Source organism: Lepeophtheirus salmonis, chromosome 13, assembly GCF_016086655.4.
Source record: "Lepeophtheirus salmonis chromosome 13, UVic_Lsal_1.4, whole genome shotgun sequence".
Taxonomy (NCBI): domain Eukaryota; kingdom Metazoa; phylum Arthropoda; class Copepoda; order Siphonostomatoida; family Caligidae; genus Lepeophtheirus; species Lepeophtheirus salmonis.
Window position 1 is genome coordinate 44520840 of NC_052143.2, and position 19174 is coordinate 44540013.

Consider the following 19174-nt stretch of genomic DNA (forward strand, 5'->3'; position numbering starts at 1 on the left):
CCTTCATCTCACAAGCGTCTTACTTTAGTAATACCATATACCATGCCTTCTCCTCGTGCTCATTTATCAAAGCAATAGTGAGCGGTGTTCAATATTAAGGAGTGTCATCATTGATTTATAAATAACCGGGTGGGGGGGTTTAAATATGAGTGTGCTCGTGATTACTTGGGTGGCACTAAAACTTTGAAAACTGATTTTGAGGGGTTTCATTGTTTTTGCTATAAATCCCTTATATCATTTGAATTATTGATTTTTTTGCTATTCAAACTCTAAACTAACAACTTCTAAGCCTACCCCAAATTAAAGACTTTTGGTTTTTTTGATATTTTTCTCCATAAAAAATTTAATATTTGAAATTTTTCGAAAAAAAATTTTATACATTAAATTTTTTTCAAAAAATTTAATTTTTCGTGAATAGCTGTAGATTTTTTTCCAAAAAATTTAAATTTTGGAGTATAGCTATGGATTTTGAAAATTTTTATCCCAAAAAAAATATAGCTCTTGTTTTGAAATTTTTTTCCCAAAAATTTAATTTTTGGAATTTTTTTGAATAGCTGTGGATTTTTGAATTTTTTTTTTTTTGAATTAAATATTTGAAATTTAAAAAAAAAAAAATAATATTGTAACTTTTTTCAAAAAATTCTAAAACCAAGCCCCCCAAAAAAAAAAAAAAAATATATATATATAAATATTAGCCTGCGGACGCCCCTGAAGGGACATGTTACAGTATAGCTTACTCTTACTAATTTATGTTTAATTAGAATAATTAAATAATCCTTTCAATTTGTGTTTTTTTTTAGAGGTAAAGATTTTTCTCCCCCCCCCCCTCTTACACCCCCTGCCTCTCCCTGCGTAAGAGTGTCCAATAATTTTGGCTTTAAATATTTTACCTCAGGATATTTTGCCTTAAAGCCATTGCATCAAGGATATGTTGCCTTAATATATAAATCAATTATGTTTATTCATCATCGTTATTGGTTGAAATTTATGTTCCACTCGAATTTTTAATCAAATTTTGTATTATTTTTCGTTAATCCATGAGTTTTTTCTTCAAGGATTAATCTATCATGTCTTATGATAATTATTAATTACTAACGTTACATCGTTGACGTGTTTATTCATTTTTCTTCTCCTTAATATACTAATTTATTATCTATTTTGTCTCTGGTTCAAATTCATTACGTAATGAGATTTTGTTGGTATATGCATTGACATTTTGGGGCGTGATTTCATCATTTTTCCACCAGAAAACAACCATTTCATGCGTTTTATAGTAATACACATGACATTTTTTGATTAAAAAATTCCAAGGGAACATCCGTCTTAACCAAAAATAACAAAAACAGCATATAAATCTCATTAGTTTACAGAGGGATTACTTTTTTTTTTCATTTCTACATATTTATATTATGTGCCATTTTTATGGAAAACTTTTGAATTAAACGTTGATAATTCAGCAATGTTTCAAACTTTTTATTCAATATGTCCCCCTCCATTCTGAATAATGGCTTGAACACGGGGATCACTCCTTTGTGATTCAGGGCATCGACATTCGGCTGAGAAGTCTTGTTCGTCTTGCCCTCCAAGACTCACCAAACAGCGTAGTTAAGGGGGTTCACGTCGGGTGAGGACGAAAGCAAGATGTCTGCCGGCCAGAAGGTAGCTCCTGAAGAAATTCTACACCTTCTTGGACGTGTGTGCAGGGGTGAGGTCTTGTGTAAACCCATGGTTGTCTCTGGGGAACGTGCTCTTCAACCATGACAAGGCATGCTAGCTGAGGCCTTTGTAGTAAACGTCCGTATTGACTTTCTTGTTGGCCTTGAAGAAGTAGGGAGGGATCTTGCTACCGTCGGACACCACGACACCGAGGACCATAACCTGAGGTGGATGTTTGGTCCTGAAGGTACCTGAGCTCTTGATTCAGCCAAGAAGCCATCATTTCTCCTGTTCAGAACAGCGTCCACTGTTAATTTTCGTGTCGGAGATCGGCTTGTTCACGGAAGAGATCGCACGCTCTCTACCGTTTTTCTTATTGCTCGGACATTGTAGATCCCTCAAAAACTAGACAAACATCAAATTGTAGCTTTTTTCAGCTCTTTCGAATGGCGCCAAATTCAAAATTGTGGTACTTTTAGAATTGAGGCTGAACAACCTCGAAGAGGATTCTAATTTTTGAGTCCTCACCTTGTATATTAAGGAGAAATATATTTGAGACTAAATGGCTTTTAAGCACAATGTCCTAATGCGAAATGGCTTAAGGAAAATGTCCTATGGCAAAATAGTAAAAGACAAAATTACCTAGCACCCTACGCAAGGCCACGTGAATCTTAATTTGTTGAGCTAAAATAAAATCTCGGTAAGTAGTCAACTTATATTCATATTAAAGAAACAGTTGTAACATAAAAAATATACACTGTATTGTTTAGCAGCCGTCTATTTTTTTAAATTATCATTCCTTTAATGTGTGTTCTAAATGTTGATTGGCGAAACTCAGTAGCAGAGTAAGATAGTTATAAATAAATTTACCTCTTTCAAATTTGGCGCCCTTTTATAGTGTAACCATCAAAAGGACAAAAAGGGACTTATAAATCTAATAATGAGTATCTTTCAAAAACAAATAACTTTTAAAGTTATGGATCAAGGTGAAGCAAAACATGTTGCAGAACATTCACTTCATTACTTGTTTTTTATTCTCGATTCAGCTGTTCTCCTCCCAAACATGTTTCAATCTGTTAGGGTGACCACGTTAATTTTATGGAGTTTTTTAATATACCGAAGCTTCATATTATTTAAATCTCTATCTATGAATATCAGTGCATTTAAAAATGCAGAAAAAAGCTTTATTAAATATCCCAGAGAAGAATTTCAGTAAAGGCTAATATTGGTTGTAGCCTAAAGTTCCTTAATAATTAAAGTAGAATGCAATAAGAAATATGAAGTTATCTACTGATCTCCGTGTTTGTTTTAAAAATGCAAGTGCATTTAGTAGGTCTATGAATTTAGTGGGTATCAAATGAAATTCTTTGTCAACATATTATATTATTTATATAAGTAAGGATGACGTCGTTCTAAAATGTTAGATGTTTAATTGTCAGTACTAGATTTATAGGTCAATTCTTTCAATTACGTATCCCCACAATAAACTAAATTTTTCTAGTATTAACAAGCATATATAGTTTAACAGAAGCCATATGGGAACTTCCTCCTGTTTCAAGGAGCGGCATATTTTAGGACGGACTGTGACAAATTAAGAATTTTTCCACTGAAAAAATAGTAAAAATTAGGTTGACGTAAATTTATCTGATATATATTGTTTTAAAAAAAAAGAAGGAGAAACTGGCGGCAAATTTTGTAATGGAAATATTTACATATGTCAATGGATGCAATTTTTGTAAGGAAAAAATGAGTGTGAGGAGAAGACGGGGCCAAGACATATGGTACTACTGCATTAAGACACTGTTATTATCAGCTACCTATTATATATATATTTTTTTTTTTTTTGGGGGGGAATGAATTACTGGCATATAGAGATAATTATGGCTATTTAAATATATAATTATAATTTTAGTTAATTATTTTTTTCTGTGACATATTTATAGATATATTAGTTACAATTTGAGTTTTTTTTTTGTTTTTTTCATTTTATGTTATTTTTAAAATTTGAATATTCCTATTACTTGCACTAACAAAGATCATTTTAATATACTAACTAAAAAGTAGATCGTTATAGGCTTTGACTGTCACCGGTGGTCGAAATAAATAAAGCAATTTACACCAATGATAGGCAATAATTCTTACTTCAGAAGGAGAAGTTAACACCACGATAGCCTATTAAATAATGAGAAGAAAAAAAAAGAAGAAGAAAGAGTACAAGAAACAACCGTTTTTTTTTCTTTTCTAATTTCTGAACTTAGTTTTTCCCTTACAAAATTATGAACTCTACATATGCCCCCCTACTGATCCATAGTGCGAGTTTGTAGATATGAGCACCCATGCTGTCAAAAATTAAGACTTTTTTTTAGGGGATTTTTCAAAAGGGAACTATTCCAAGCACATATGGGAGATGTAGGGATTAAAAACCTAGAACTGGTCGAAATACTTTGACCAGGACTTATTTTCTGTTCGAATAATCGAATAAAAATGATATTCTCTACCTCTTCCCCAATATGAAAATCCTTCCTAAGAGCTTTGTTACTCTAGGTATATTTGGCTTTTTTACCATTTTTGGGTGAGGGTGAAAATAAACTTGCACGCTTAAATACTAAATAGTCTTTATAAAGTCTCATAAATTTGGAAATACTACTAATACTTTTTTTTTACCCTAGTCTAATTATATACTAAAATAAAAATTATGATCAATTAGAAATGAATACAAATTACATCACCTTAAATTATGCAAATCAATTTTTGCATCTAAAGTTAGCTGAATCCTCCAGTGAGAAGACGTATCTACCCCTGGAAGTATATTCTTTCGTTTAAAGTCAATAAGTTTTTCAATCTGTCGTTGAATATGGGAGATTTAAGCCATGTTTTCAGTCTTTTCATGGCTGAGAATGACCTCTCATTGATGTAAGTTGACACTGGGTAACTTAGAAAAATCTTCAACACGTATTTTATGTAAGGCAAGAATGATCATTGATTGATAGGTTTTGCATCTTTAGACCTTCCAAAGCATAAGTAAGAAGGGGACAACTTCAAGTATAGCATATTTAGCTTAGGTTAGTCCAAAGGTGAGTAAACTAAGGTCCGCCTCCATATACGGTCAGCAACTATTTTATTGCTTGTAGCAAATGATGTTAAAACTTATTCAAACTGAATGAAATTGCACTTATAAAAATAGTACGGATGAAGGAAAATTGGTATCCGTTCTACTAATATACCTAAATAACGCAGATTTGAGATAGTTCGATAAAATTTACAAGCCCTAATAAAGATGAAATTCCTAATAAATCTAATGAAAAAATTGAAAAAACGATTAACGCCCTAGAATGAAAAAGTCCTGAAGATAGAGGAGGAACTCATTCAGTTCCTGCTCTTTCTAACTTTGCAAAAAAAAAAAAAATGCCTGTGATATTTGCATCGACCTATGTACATTGTACATTTGCAAGCAGACTTTTTCAATACTAAAAATAATTAGAAATCAAAGAACTAGTCGCAGATCACAGACTCAAGTCTTCACTGTGTTTAAGAATATCGTCACAACCAACTTCACCCCTTTAATTTTGACAAGTTGGTGTTAACGATTATAACCAAATGCACACCAGCACAAAAACGTACTAACGGAGAAAGCATACAAAGTGATTTTAATAACTTTTTGATGGGAACCATGGATGGAGAGTTTGATTCTGCATTTTTATTTGCCAAAAGTCAATATTTTTACATATTTCAGAAGAAACAATTTGCTAACTGTAATGTGCTATGAATCTATTCAGTACAAAACCATGCTAACTGGCATTAAAAAGCCCATCTGTAATGCATTCATTGATATAAATTGGGACTATTTTAAACTAACTATTAGCTGTAATGGTGTGCAATCCATATTATCAGCTTTTAACAACTAAAATCTGTACTATTCGGTAAATGCAATTTATAACAGTCTAGTGAATAGATTATGTTAATGGTGTAATCTGGGAGATTCAACATTGTGTTAAATATCTCAGTGCAAGCATTTTTGAAGACAGCATGTTTTGAATTGGGTCAACGAAATTTCATTAATATTCGTACTTCTGATAAAGGTGAGTCACTTGTTTTTTTGAATGAATATTAAAATTAAATATTTTGTATAGTATTATTTCATGTCATACCAGGACGTACCCGTAATATTTATTATTTCGAATTATTTTATTAATGCAGTAAATAACTCCAATATTTAGTAAAGCTTGTCACTAGAAAACATTTGATGATCTCCCATCCCTTTGACCATTATAATTAAAAAGATGTTCGTTCCTCTTTCAACGATAATGAAGCTACATACTAGGACTAACTCGCTGATCCTCTTCCCAATTCCCTCCTTTAATTTGTATTCAATATACCCTCTCCTCTTTTCCGTGGGTGCAATAATTTGTATTTGGATTTATAATTTTTTTTAGTGCATTTTCGAATCGAGAACTACTACCTTAATTTTTTTTGAGAGACAGGGAATCGATCTTGTTTTATGAAAAAAAAAAAATCAACTTACTGGTGAAAAAACAAACTTGCCCTCCAGAGCCCAGGAATCTAGTTGGATCATAATAAAACATAGCCTCAGGTACGTAACTCAGAATTCTGATCAACTTTTATTTCATGTTTTCCGTAACCATTAATACAAAAGGACAACAGCCTATTATTTCCAACCGATTCCTTGATTCAAACGAATGCCAAGCAGAAATAAATAGACTGACCTGCCTCAAAGTTGGTGTGTGTTCTTCCAAGAAATGCTACTAACTAAAAATAACTTCGATACGTCCCAGTAGTACCATCTCTCGGACTTCGCACTGAATTTCAAACGACATTCGTATATTATAGTAGATATTCCTATATTAAGGCCCTCAGACATAATGAACTCTAAATGGGCCTGGAGATAAGAAGTGTACTCACCTCTGGGTTAGTGTATAAGGTTCATTAGTCCTTCTCGATGCTTACCACAATTTACAAAATACGTTTCGCAAAAATGTTTCAATTGTTTATATCTTAATCAGTTGGGCAAATTGGGTATTAAAACATCTCAAAAATATGAGTGACCTCGCTGACCTCATATTCATACTTGGCCACGCCCTACTGATTGCCAGTTAATAGATTCAGTATAGGTTTGTTTTCTTAAATTTTGGCGCCGGCTCTAAATTTGTCCGATCAAATTCGATTAACTGAGTCAAAAACAAAGTGTTGGTACTGCTCCCATTCTTCACGAACCTTTGATGAAAAAGGAAGGAGCTGTACACCCTAAAAAGCTTAAGAAACACTGAATTAATAAGTAGGATTGCATTTGTATAAATTTACCTACATACAAAAATGACTCTTAAAAAATGGAGTCGATTTTTTCATAGTTCATGTTAACTAAAAGTCATGTAACTTTCTCTTATTATTGGAATTGTATTTGCAAATATGTATCCAATCACTTAAGGCTCTACACATATTTAAGTACTACAGATATTTAATTCACAATATCCATTCTGTATCACATGTAATATTACAAATATTTTGTGGGGTTAGGTATAAATATTTGAAACAATTTCTATGCATATTTTAATCCTATCTTATTATCAATTTTTTGTTGCCCTCAATCAACTGATTTTTTTTCCACAAATACATATGTACATTGTACATTTATATTATCAATATTGATAAACTTCGAAAAATGAATGATAAGATAGACTGTCCATAGCGTATGTGGATAGGCTTTTTATGTCAATATACATATGGATAGTCTACAAAATAAGTTTGAAGGGTTCATAGGTACAATCTGGCTGATTCATAGGTATATAAACTACAGTAACAAAACGGTTTATATCAATTATTCATTTAAAAACAGAAATAGGATAAGGAGTCATATCAAACATGATAAAAACTCTAGTTTGTTGTGGATGACCAAAGGTGTCTCCAGAATTTTATTTTGTGTTGGGTTTTTATTTTTTTAGAAGAGACAAAAAAGTAATTGGAATTTTTTTTTTGAGGTGAATTTTTTTGAAAGAGTTAAATTTGACAGAATGGCCTTTTTTAAATGGAAAAAAAAATTGCAAGGCTGTTTACATATAAATTTTTTTCTTAAACAACAATTTATTTAGTTTAAACGAAACAAAATTTTATTTGAGGGGTGGTAAAGACCCTCCAGCCCACCCCTGGGGACGTTTCTGATGATTGCAACATTTATCTTTTTGCAATGAGTCCCTTTTGAGAACTTTAAATTCATATTCATATTTGTAGGACATTAATGATAGACATTTGATCTATATTGTCATGCACTAAAATTGGAACATACTTTGACTTCATCCAGATGCTGAACAAATGCATTGTTTGGTTTTATTTATAAACATAGATGGTAAAAGAAATATCACATCCGTGGGCCTCAATCAGTACATCCGTTCTCCCAAGGAGTAATAATTTTACTTCATAAAGAAAAATATTAATGTTGCATAAACAGTTCCAGAGTCCATAAAATTAATTTACAGTCAAATGATTGGTTTTAGCATGTGTAGATCTTTTGAATAAAAATTAGTTTGCATTATCTAGCCTAGCATTCGATTGTTCTCGGTGTTGCACTTTTTCAAGGAATAGACGCTAAATCCAAAAAATTCATAATTTTAAAACTGTATTAGCCCGTATGGTACCATTCGAAACAGTTGGTATTCCTTGCATTTTATCCTATTTCAACTCTTACATGCCCATATTTAAATTTATATTCATTTATGAAGTAAAAACGACCGTAACACTTTTATTTCATAAAAGTGTATTTTAAATCTTCCATCAACGGTCTTCAAGTAGGTTTCAATTACCTCCTCTGAGTCAACTGGAGCAATTTAGAAGCCTTGAATGACAGGTGACCAATTATAGCAATCTAGCATCCTTAAATTTGGAGTTATTCGCGTTCAAATAATTTAGAAAATTACTTCTTTATGAGTGATCGTATTTATCTATCTGGACAACTGACTAATAACGTAAAAAAACGGATATTTATTTGATTAGTCATCTAACCTTTTGTATAAGGAGGGGGGAAATTAGCCGTGATCCACCCATACGGGATCTGGATGAGGCTCTAGTTTGTTCCAATGGTATTGCACGACCCTGTACATATCTTCATTATTGATTTATTTTTAAAAGTAATACTCCACAAAGTCTGGATAATTGGCGTAAACGGGAGAAAATTAGGATATTGCAAGTCAAAGTAAAGTCTAAAATCTTAAAAGCGAGTCTCAAGTATTTGCTCACAAGTTGAAGTCAAGTCAAAGCCATTAAATATTTTGATCGATCCCTCAGATTTGTTTCGAGCTCATTGAGCTATTTATTTACTTATTCAAGTCTAACTACTTTATGGAGTCCTGTATAAATTAACAGGATGGAGATTGAGCTGAAAGTGAGTGAATTTCATGATTTGAGTTCATTTTCGAGCATCTATAATTGGGTGGAGGGATGAACGGGAAAAAATTATTGAACTTTTTCTGCTAAAAAATAACTGAATTTAAATGAACGAATTAGAGAAGAAAAAACACAAAGGAATGACTACCTTTATTTTTTTTTAAATGAACAAAAGAACACAAAAAGTGTGAACAGGTTCAAGTCAGAGATAAACAATTTTTTTTTTTACCTCAGTACAATTATATTTTCACCTATTCTTTTATAAAAACCCTAATTTTAAATATAATATTCTGCAATATTATAGTAAAATCCATAGGCAATGGTGTTCTTGTGTAACTAAATTTATAATCAGAAATTGTACTTTTTGCAGTTATGTAATTTATTTCCTCTCATATAAAAAATCTCTATCCTCAAGTATCAATTTAAACTTGAAAAAAAGGGGATACGAGAGAAGAATCCTCCCTCAATTACCTTTCCTCACATCAAAAATTGCTTCTTTGGCTAACGGTAACATCATCAATATTTTTGAGCTGCACAAATCCCAACCAAACCTATCCAAAGACATCGGACTAAAAGTCAATGTTTTTCTTATTCTGGCATGTTCTATAAAACACACTTAACTTCTCCTCTTCTTGCCTTTTCTTGTTTTTTTAAATTTTTATTTACACAAACATCCCAATGCATTTTTATATACACACTTCATATAATGGTATTTATGTCTGAGTAATATTTTTTCTGTCTTCTCACTTTTGTAAAAGAAAAACAGCATTCTTTTCTTAGAAAAAATTCCTTAAATCCTATATTATTTTATAGAAATATGCTGTTTAAATGATTTTTATAATTAGATTTATTAAAGGTATTTAATTGGAAGGCTCCTTGGACGCTAAAAGGTGAGAAAATAATTATGTCATTGAAATGAGAGTCAAAATAGGATCAAAATAAGAGTGATTCTTTTATAATATTTTATTATATTGACTGCGAAATGTTTGACAAAATTAAGTTGAGATAATGTTGAAACTTAAGCTCTCTTAAATGTCCGGGTACCGGTGACTCCCTTAGCTGTCATGGTCTGTAATAAAAATATACATATAAGCAAGAGTAATTGAATGCCCATATAGGTATCAAGGATATAATATATTTACCATGATAAGTTCATTGTCTGTGAACTTCCTTGTGGCAACACTATCAGGATCGGAAACTTCCTTTGTAATCAATGTATCTCCATCCTTGGTAGTGACGTACTACCGGAGAAAAAAAAAAGTCAAATTATCTGGATATTTGTATAGTTATATATCTTATCTACCTTTGCAACACGCCCAGTTCCAGGATCACATTCATATTCTTGGCCCAAAGTAAAGGAAATCTTAATGTCTTTCAATGCTGTTTTCGTTGTGAAAGTGTAGTTATCTCCAGAGCATTCTACAACAATATCTGGTTTGCTTTTGGTAATGGCCATACGATGAATGGTTCCAACTCCTAGAAGAAGAAGAAGAAAAAAAAAAGTATGTTGATATATCTTTAGACTAATATTAAAAGAGTCAGATTGCTCTACCTGAAGCTGAAAGATATTTGTCAAAGTTGTCTTGAGAGACAAAGTTATAAGTTCCAGCCATGGCGACCATATTGAATGTAGTAAGTGATTATTTGTTTCACGTGAAAGGGTTGCAAATATACTGATGTATATATGTTCTGAGTCTCTTGATACAAGAATGAAGTTCAAAAAGCATAGCTGAGAGTATATATACACAAACTATACTTTTTGTGCCCTCTTCTCTATCATGAGATAAGAAGTGTAACATATATTATCACCTCTTATTTTTTGTATAACAATATTTATTTTCTATTTTACAAATTACATATGATATATATAAAATAAATAAAGCACTTATCAATGTCTTTTTATTAATCAAACTTTTAGCAGTTTTTAATTTATAATTCATTATTTTGATACAAAATAAGAGGATCTCAGATAATATTAATAATCTATAGTAACATATCCCATTCACTCATTCGAGTATATGTATAAGGACTTAACAACAAAGTTGTATAACAAGGAAACCCTTTTTTTGATTAATATTAAGAAAAATTGTGATGTCAAAATGGGGCCAACAAATAATAGGACTTGAGCCTTGCAGTCTTTCAAAAATCAATTGCTCTATTGCCTGAATTTATTATATAAATGACCCCAAAATGTATTAAAAATATTTCATTACATACTTTCTTAATTTTATACTGTAGATAATAATTAACTATTACGATGAAAGAACCCAATATTTTTTCTAAATATCTTACTTTTCTCCTCCTTAATTGACTCAGAGATTTTTTTTTAAATCCAGGGATTTTCAGTAGATTATACTTTGACTAGATTCAAATATGAGTGTAAATCATTGGCATCAAGTAGTATTTAATGCGGATGTTCAGTCTTTTATTATTCATAATGTCATTTGATGAAGTTTCATGGAAATGTAATGGACATTTGTTTATTTTATGAAGTAAAAATATTAACTTTGAGCCCCAAAAAGGGTGTCTCCTTTATTTATGATGCAATTTATGACGTAAGTGAAAATACTCTAGTCAGACCCCTCGATAGTAGTTACTCCCCCCTCCCAAAGCACAAGAATTTGTCATTTCCCATAGCAGTCACTCATATAATTATCATATATATTTACACTATAGACATTGCAAAAGGGATTTTTTTTTCCAATGAAGTTAATTGGGGAAATCTCTTATATTAGTTATTCGTAGAAATGAAATGTAATATATATTTTGTCATTATATTATATTAGGTAAAAATATTTTGAGTAGTTAAATACATGTTATCTACTATAATAAATGAATAAATGTATGGGACCATGTCCAAAGTATTTACGAAAGTTTTTGCACACATATTTGCACTTGGCACATTTTAATATAGGGTCGTGCCCTATAACTGGAACGCACTTTGACCTTGTCCAGATCCTGAGCAACGACATTATCATGATTTCTTTGGTTTTATTTAATAGTATAAATGTCATATTAATTTTATATATGACCTCCATGGTCCACTGCCTCAATTATCCCACGGAGTAACTATTTTACTTAATACAAAAAAAGTAAATCTTGCATAAATGGTCCCAGAGTTGGTAATATTGATGTTACATTTAAATTATGGTTTTAGGATTAGTAGATCTTTTAAATATACAGAGTTTTGAATAAAAAAGGTTTGCATTATCTGGCCTAGTTTTCTATTTTTCTCTGTGTTTCTGTTATGAGTCACATAACCTCTGTTATGAGTAGGGAAAAACTCGGCCGTGATTCACTCATAGGGGAGCTGGGTGAGGTCAAAGTTTGTTCAAATTGGAGTGACTGATTCTCTATAATTTGTGTTTGCAATTTCAATTCCTGTACCTAGCCCCTAATGTTAATTTTATTGGCATATATTAAATTCATATATTTAGTAAGAACAAAAGAAAACATTCTTCAAAAATGAATTTTTTTAACCAATTAGCATAGATCTGTTATTTTCTATCTTCGAATGAAAAATAATATTTACAGATATACGTGTTTTTATGTAGAATAAACAACTGTAAACTTTGTGTTAGAATGTTTATTTATATATCTATATATGTATACAAAATAAATTGTAGTATTTTACTGGCTTCATTCTATAAAATATCATCATCTCGTGAATTCGTACCAAGAGCATAAATGGAAATTTGTCTACTTCTGAGTAAAATAACACATTTTAGATTTCTTCCAATAAAAATTTGTTAATGCATTAATCTTAAAAGCCTAACCGTTTTATTGCCTCATCATAAAAGCCAACCCTATACTTATATAAATAATTCATAAATTGCAATACAGTCATAAACGTTGGATTTCCTTCATTGCTAAATGATGCAATAGTTTCTACTAGTGTGAAAATAAATAGATTATTATTTTATCACATAATAAAATGTCAAGCTGTTAGAATATGTACACAGCAGATCGACTTCGCTTTTGTGGATCACCTTATGATGTAGTTGTCATATATGTGATTGTATATGTACATAGAATATTTACATATATACATAGGTGTTAATAGTTATTTACTCACGTATGAATATATTCTCTCCTTTTTTCATATACAAAATTATTAATTAATTATCAAGGTTAATTGATTACGTTTTTACAGCAACTATATGTTCATACATTAGGGCATAAAATTCTAGATGCATGGAAGTCTAATGACGTCATTTCCGCCCTTCCCCCTTTAATCCCCACTTGAGTATTATATTCTTCTTCTAATATGCACTTTATACACTTACAGTACTTAATGCATAATTTGAAACTTGCCTTTTTTTCATTTGTAATTCTTTGGAAGTAAGTAAATACAGGGCTTTGAAGTTCTCGGCAAGTTATTATATTTAGATGGTCATTCATTCATCAAATTTATTTGAAATATGTACAGGGTGTCCACCATCAATTGGAACTATCTTAAAATTCAACCAGCTTGATAAAAATGGAATTTAGAGTGTATTTGTTAATATGAAAAAGTTAGACATGATATTAAACAATAAATTTATTCAACATGTCCTCCCTCAGCAGCCACGATCTTCTCCATCCTGCCCCTAAAGGATTTGCATGCCCTGATGACTTCCGCAGAATCGACTGCATTCCACTCCCTCGTAATGGAGCCCTTCATGCGGCCCGCGATGCTCTTGTGGCTGACCTTGCACACCTCCCTCTCCAACTTCCCCTACCAGTAGTAATCACCTATACCCGAGGTCATCATTCACAGCCTTGGAGACCAGCTGCTTGCTCACTCTACGGTTCTTGGCCAACCTGGACAAGGAAGTCCCCGGCGAAGCCTTGATTGACTTCCGGAGGCCTTCAAGGAAGCGGGGAGTACGGATTCGGTCACTTCTCATGTTGTGGGCCTTGCGGCAGACCTTCCCCTCAACCTCCAAGCCATTGAAGATCCGGTACGCCGTGGTCTTGGGGTAGTAAAGAAACTAGTAGATAGCAGAGGGATTGTGTCCCGCGCGAGCCAATTGGAGGATGGCGTCTCTCCTTGCTTGTTCCATGAGGACTATTGTTTGTTGTCAAAACAATTGTGGTGGAAGGTATAGTGTATTGTTCACGCAACCTTTTATATTAGTATGATTTAACCCCGAATATCCACATTATGGATCTGGATGAAGTTTAAAGTAGTTCCAATTTATCGTGGACACCCTGTAAAGCTGTTGCTAGTGATCTTATATTTTAATTCATTTGATGTGCCCACCTCCAGCTTCAATAACCTTTGTGATTCTTGTCCTGAATTGTGTGCAGCCTTGATTATGTGATCGGCTAGGATCATCCTACAGTTCATTTAGCGAGCTAACAGTGTTTTGAAGCGTTTGTGGACGTATTCTTGAAGGGTGTCCCACAAATAGTAATCTACAATGTTCAAATCTGGATTATTGACTTAATGACTCTTGCATTTTGCCGATTAATTCCTGCGTCTACCACAAACTTTTTCTCATCGAGGTGGACAATAACTTTTGTATCCCCCATGTGCTTAAGTAGTTCAAAAGCTTTGGGCAGCAAACACCTATTATGGTCTTGACCTTCTCTTTAAAAAAAGTCTCATATGAAAGAAAGAATTCAGCCAGTCACAGCAAAGCAATTTCTAGGGGAAATTCTATGTGGAAGCCGAGATATAACAATTTGAAAAATTCCCAATTTATCTGCAAAACCCTGTACATTCCAACAATATTTTTGGATTATTTGTGTAATGATTTGGAAAAAAAAAATTACCAAATAAATATTACTTATTAAAAACTTTTATTTAATTAAATATAGACACAATTTATTAAAAAAGATAAAAGAAAGCTTTTCAGAAAAAAACGTCATTCTTTAAAGAAAAAAAACATCGATCCATAAATATTATAGAAAATATTGATGATATGAAAGGCAAAAATATGTTTGTAGAAAATAAAGTCATTTCATATTAGAGTCGGGGAAAAAAATGAGATGTTAAATGTAAAATTTGAAGAAAAAATTCGCACCCCTCCCAAAAGCACAATCCAATCGACGGTCCGGTATAAAGTACTCTTTAAACTAACTTTTACTCTCTGAGGCCTTGAATTGTACTCGATAAAAATATTTAAAAAAATGGACTTTTGAGGATTTCTAATTAATATAATCGCAACGATACAAGAAATATAATTTTAATACGAATAAAAAACAACATAAGAAAGTTATCTAAAATTTGTACATCAAATGGACCGTACAAAAAATAAACAAATAGATATATAGAACTATAATACAGGACATGGAACTTTTGAAAAATATGTATGTAAATATTAAAATCACCAAAAAAGTCCAAATCTTGAGAGTCTTCTACTCTTCTTATTCGACTTTGGTTGTAAAAAACTATATATTTTAGAGTAGAAAAATATCTTGAGGAGTCTGATGGATGATAGGAAAGTTATTTATGAACAAAGTTCGACAAGCCAGAGGAAATTTCTAAGAATTTTCAGATCCAACGTAGAGTATCATGCCGTAAACTTTAATAAATTCAAATTATTTCTTAATAAATCCATCAACATCGAAACAGATCTCATTTATTTTAGTTACATAATATGAAATAAGTGAGATCTGATGAAGGCTCTAAAAAACCAACATACCCATCACTAATACTGTATATATATATATAAGGAAGATACATGACTCTACTAAGTACTTTTTTTTTTTAAAGAAACTTAATTAAGTTTTTTTTTTAATACTCTTATTTCCTGTGTGGAATATGATATTAATAAATACGATTTGTAAAGGTGATTTATACGCCAGTTCCCCTCTCCCTTGTTTGAATTAATATTTATTGTCATGATGGGAAATTGCGGATAGGAATGAGGAGCTTTTTTATTAATCTGACTCTATTTATCTTACCTAAAGGCCTAGAATCACTAATTTGTCGACGTCAATGTGGAGAAGATCTAGAAATGAACTTGAAAGCAGGGCATCGTTTCTTTGGAGGACCCGAAAAGAAAAGTGAGGAAAAATTAAGGATTGTGAATGGATACGAACCCCCGCCCCGAAGTTTCTTAGCCCTGATTAAGGTTAACAAAGACGAGAGTACCTGCGGAGGAACAATTATAAACGATAGGTGCATATACGTTCTAGACCAAGGAGTTTTTGGAGTACTTCTATCTACATATTTTCTTTAACATTTACATATTTATAGGTTTGTTTTGACGGCTGGGCACTGCGTTTGTTTGTATGGAAGTGACGTCATTCCCTGTGAGGATAAAAAATTGCTTTACCCCTCGAAGAATATAAATATGTATATTGGAGTCAATAATAAGGATGTCTCTCAATTGGATCAACTACAAGATGTCCAAATATTTCATGCGGTTGATGTCATTATGCACCAAAACTGGGATGGAACTGGGCATCCACATCTTCCAGATTTGGCTCTTATTCAAACTGATCGAAAGATTAAATTTATTGACAAAAAAGTAGGACCCATTTGCTTGCCCTCACGAAAAGCTAGAGTAAATATCCAAATAGGTCATATTTGTGTGTTTTCTTTCAACTCATACTTGAACTTGTATAGGTTCATAACAAAAAGGTTTATGCGGCTGGGTGGGGTGTAACTGGAGGTTCTTGCTTAACAGATAGCAATGGTCCTTCTAAGTATGTTCGGTGTAGAAAACCTTTTTCATATAATGGACAGGTATTTGATGGCTGTTTGACATCGGATAGCCCTTCTGCAAATAATAAAATATGTCAAGAATTCTTAAAAGCGATTGGTCGAAACAAGTATAATCTCAAAACCAAAGATGCAATTAAAATCATTTATTCCAAGAAGAAGGAAACAATTTGTTACAGACTTGAAAACAATGGTAATTATAATTATTGATTCTACAAATTATGTTTTTTCAGAGTGTATGTAGTGTGTGCATTATCGTGTTTCCATGTTTAAAGGTCATGGTTGGTGTGGATCTTGTAGAAGAGATGCACAAGAAAATGAAGTTGGTTATTGCACTGCTTTTGATGACTATCAAATGGAAGATGAAACCATGACAGAGGTGTCCCCTACACAAGATTGGGGATTTTGTTCGAAGCAATGCTCAGCAATACAGCTAGAAGCAACCAAACTAATGGAAATCAACTTGGTTGCTCTTCGTAAAAGAGAGTGTAACCTGCTCATTTCGAATTCGGAGACACTTCAATATGATAAAGACAAAGAAATTTGCGCAGGGCACAAAATCCTATTTCCTAAACGAAGAGTATATCGTCGTTACAAGGTGAAAATCCCTAGTAAGCAATTTTCTTTGAAGCATTTATGTACATTCTAGCTGTAGTTCCCGGCATTTTCCGGAGTAATTAGGTATCGACCAAAAGATAAATTTTGCTTTAATAATGTAGCAAATAAATCCCCAAGAAATCATCCGTATTACTCTACGTTTCTCATGATCACACTCACACATAACTATTCTATACTTATATCAAAGCATATGTGTTCTGTCCTTAAGAACGACAAAATATATTAGTCAGAGTTTGAGGAGAAAAAAATGAACATATTGTTATGATTTATTGATTACTTTAGTCTTTAGAGTGCTAAATAATAAGAAATCATTTTAATACCAGAGTCGGGGCTCTGCCCTGGTCAGAAGTCCTTCGGTCAGAACTTCAATTTTTTGATCATCCAATACTGCACAATGTTAGCTGTATGTGCAGGAGCTCCGTCGGCTTTTTTTAAATGTATTGCTTTGTGATCTTGCAAGCCTAGGAAGCACTTTTGCTTGCAAATCATCAAGTAATCCTTGCCAGTCAATATGTATCAAAAGGGAACCAAATTGGCTTCATTTTGAGGCCTTCAGATAAAACAATACCGAGCATCCTTACTGAGACCGGATGTTTGGTAGTCGACATTTCATGGAGGTTGCGTTTGACTTCTCTAAAATATAATACGAAGGCTTTTTCTAGATATTTAAAATATGTACTAACATAAATTAACTTCATTTTCAGATTAAAGGAACAAAAGATAATTTTTTCTTTAAGCGAAGAAAATCTGAAATCAATCGATTAAACATCACTGGGAACGCATCTCAATTGAATTTTTTCCTTGGACATGCTGATTCCTGTCAAGGCGATTCTGGTGGGCCTCTTTATAGGTTTAAAAAGAGAAAAGGAAAGAAAAGAGCCATTATTATTGGGGTTGTGAGTAGGGGAGAACAATGTGCTGGATTGAATCAACCAGGGATTTATACCAATGTTGCAAAATTCACGAAATGGATAAGGAAATTTTCAAGGAAAGGCAGATGCAATTAATTACCCCTGTCCAAACGCATCCATTCAAAGTTTGAGCAATTTTATATATATTTTTTTTTTACTTTATGACAAGATTTAAACATCCTTTTAGTGAGATTTTAATAAATTTTATACAAAAAGAAAATTCAGTAGAATACCAATTCAAAATTGACGTCAAAATTATTAATAATAAAAATGGGAGGTTTTTTGTCCTCGAATATTTACTTCAGAAAAAAAAAAATTATACTTTTCAAGGAGTTTTAAAATAAATAGACTATAGATACTTACAACCACACTGTGGAGAAAGCCCTTTTTTCATTCAATATTTGCTGCCTTGATTGAAAACACTCGTGATCTTGTCAAAGCTTTCAGTTTTTTTAGATGTTATCTCAATATTTAAATTGGAAATGTAGGGTTGTTCTGTTCAGGAATGAAAGTTCCTGAACTTTATAGTGTATTTAACAAATATTAATGAGTGGTTATTCATTATTTTCTTTCTTTCCCTAAAAGTTCGAAAAGAAATAAGAAACAAATTTATAAATAGGTTAGGCTCAACATCACTTATTTTTTCCAACGACAATAAACTAGTTTTATGAATCAGAAAAGTTTTTTTTTTGGTTTCATTAAAACATTAAAAGTTTTGTTCTTACATATTTTTTTAAAAATCCTATTGCATAGGTGACAACCCCAACGTCCATACACCGAACTAAGGTACTTTTTATACCCAGTCATTTTTTATTTATTTTGGTTTCTCTTTAAATAACTTTTCACTGAGAGACTAAGTGGAAAAGTTATTCTCCATAAAAAGATTAAAAATTTAATTTGCAACATATGTTATTTTATAAATCTGGATCCTTAATGTTTG

The 19174-nt window shown here is 32.0% G+C and overlaps 2 protein-coding genes across 2 annotated transcripts; one reads left to right on the forward strand and one right to left on the reverse strand.

Moving 5' to 3' along the window:
- Positions 1-9996: 9996 nt before the first annotated feature.
- On the reverse strand, positions 9997-10763 carry LOC121128149 (fatty acid-binding protein). Its single transcript, XM_040723714.2, has 4 exons — positions 10601-10763; positions 10352-10524; positions 10191-10289; positions 9997-10117 (listed from the first exon to the last, which is right to left on the reverse strand). The coding sequence occupies exons 1-4, from the start codon at positions 10668-10670 to the stop codon at positions 10067-10069; spliced, it is 393 nt and encodes a 130-aa protein (XP_040579648.1). The 5' UTR covers positions 10671-10763; the 3' UTR covers positions 9997-10066.
- Positions 10764-15885: 5122 nt separating this feature from the next.
- On the forward strand, positions 15886-18596 carry LOC121128596 (uncharacterized). The gene is made up of 5 exons (XM_040724189.2): positions 15886-16159; positions 16238-16547; positions 16610-16898; positions 16981-17303; positions 18028-18596. The coding sequence occupies exons 1-5, from the start codon at positions 15903-15905 to the stop codon at positions 18328-18330; spliced, it is 1482 nt and encodes a 493-aa protein (XP_040580123.1). The 5' UTR covers positions 15886-15902; the 3' UTR covers positions 18331-18596.
- Positions 18597-19174: the final 578 nt, after the last annotated feature.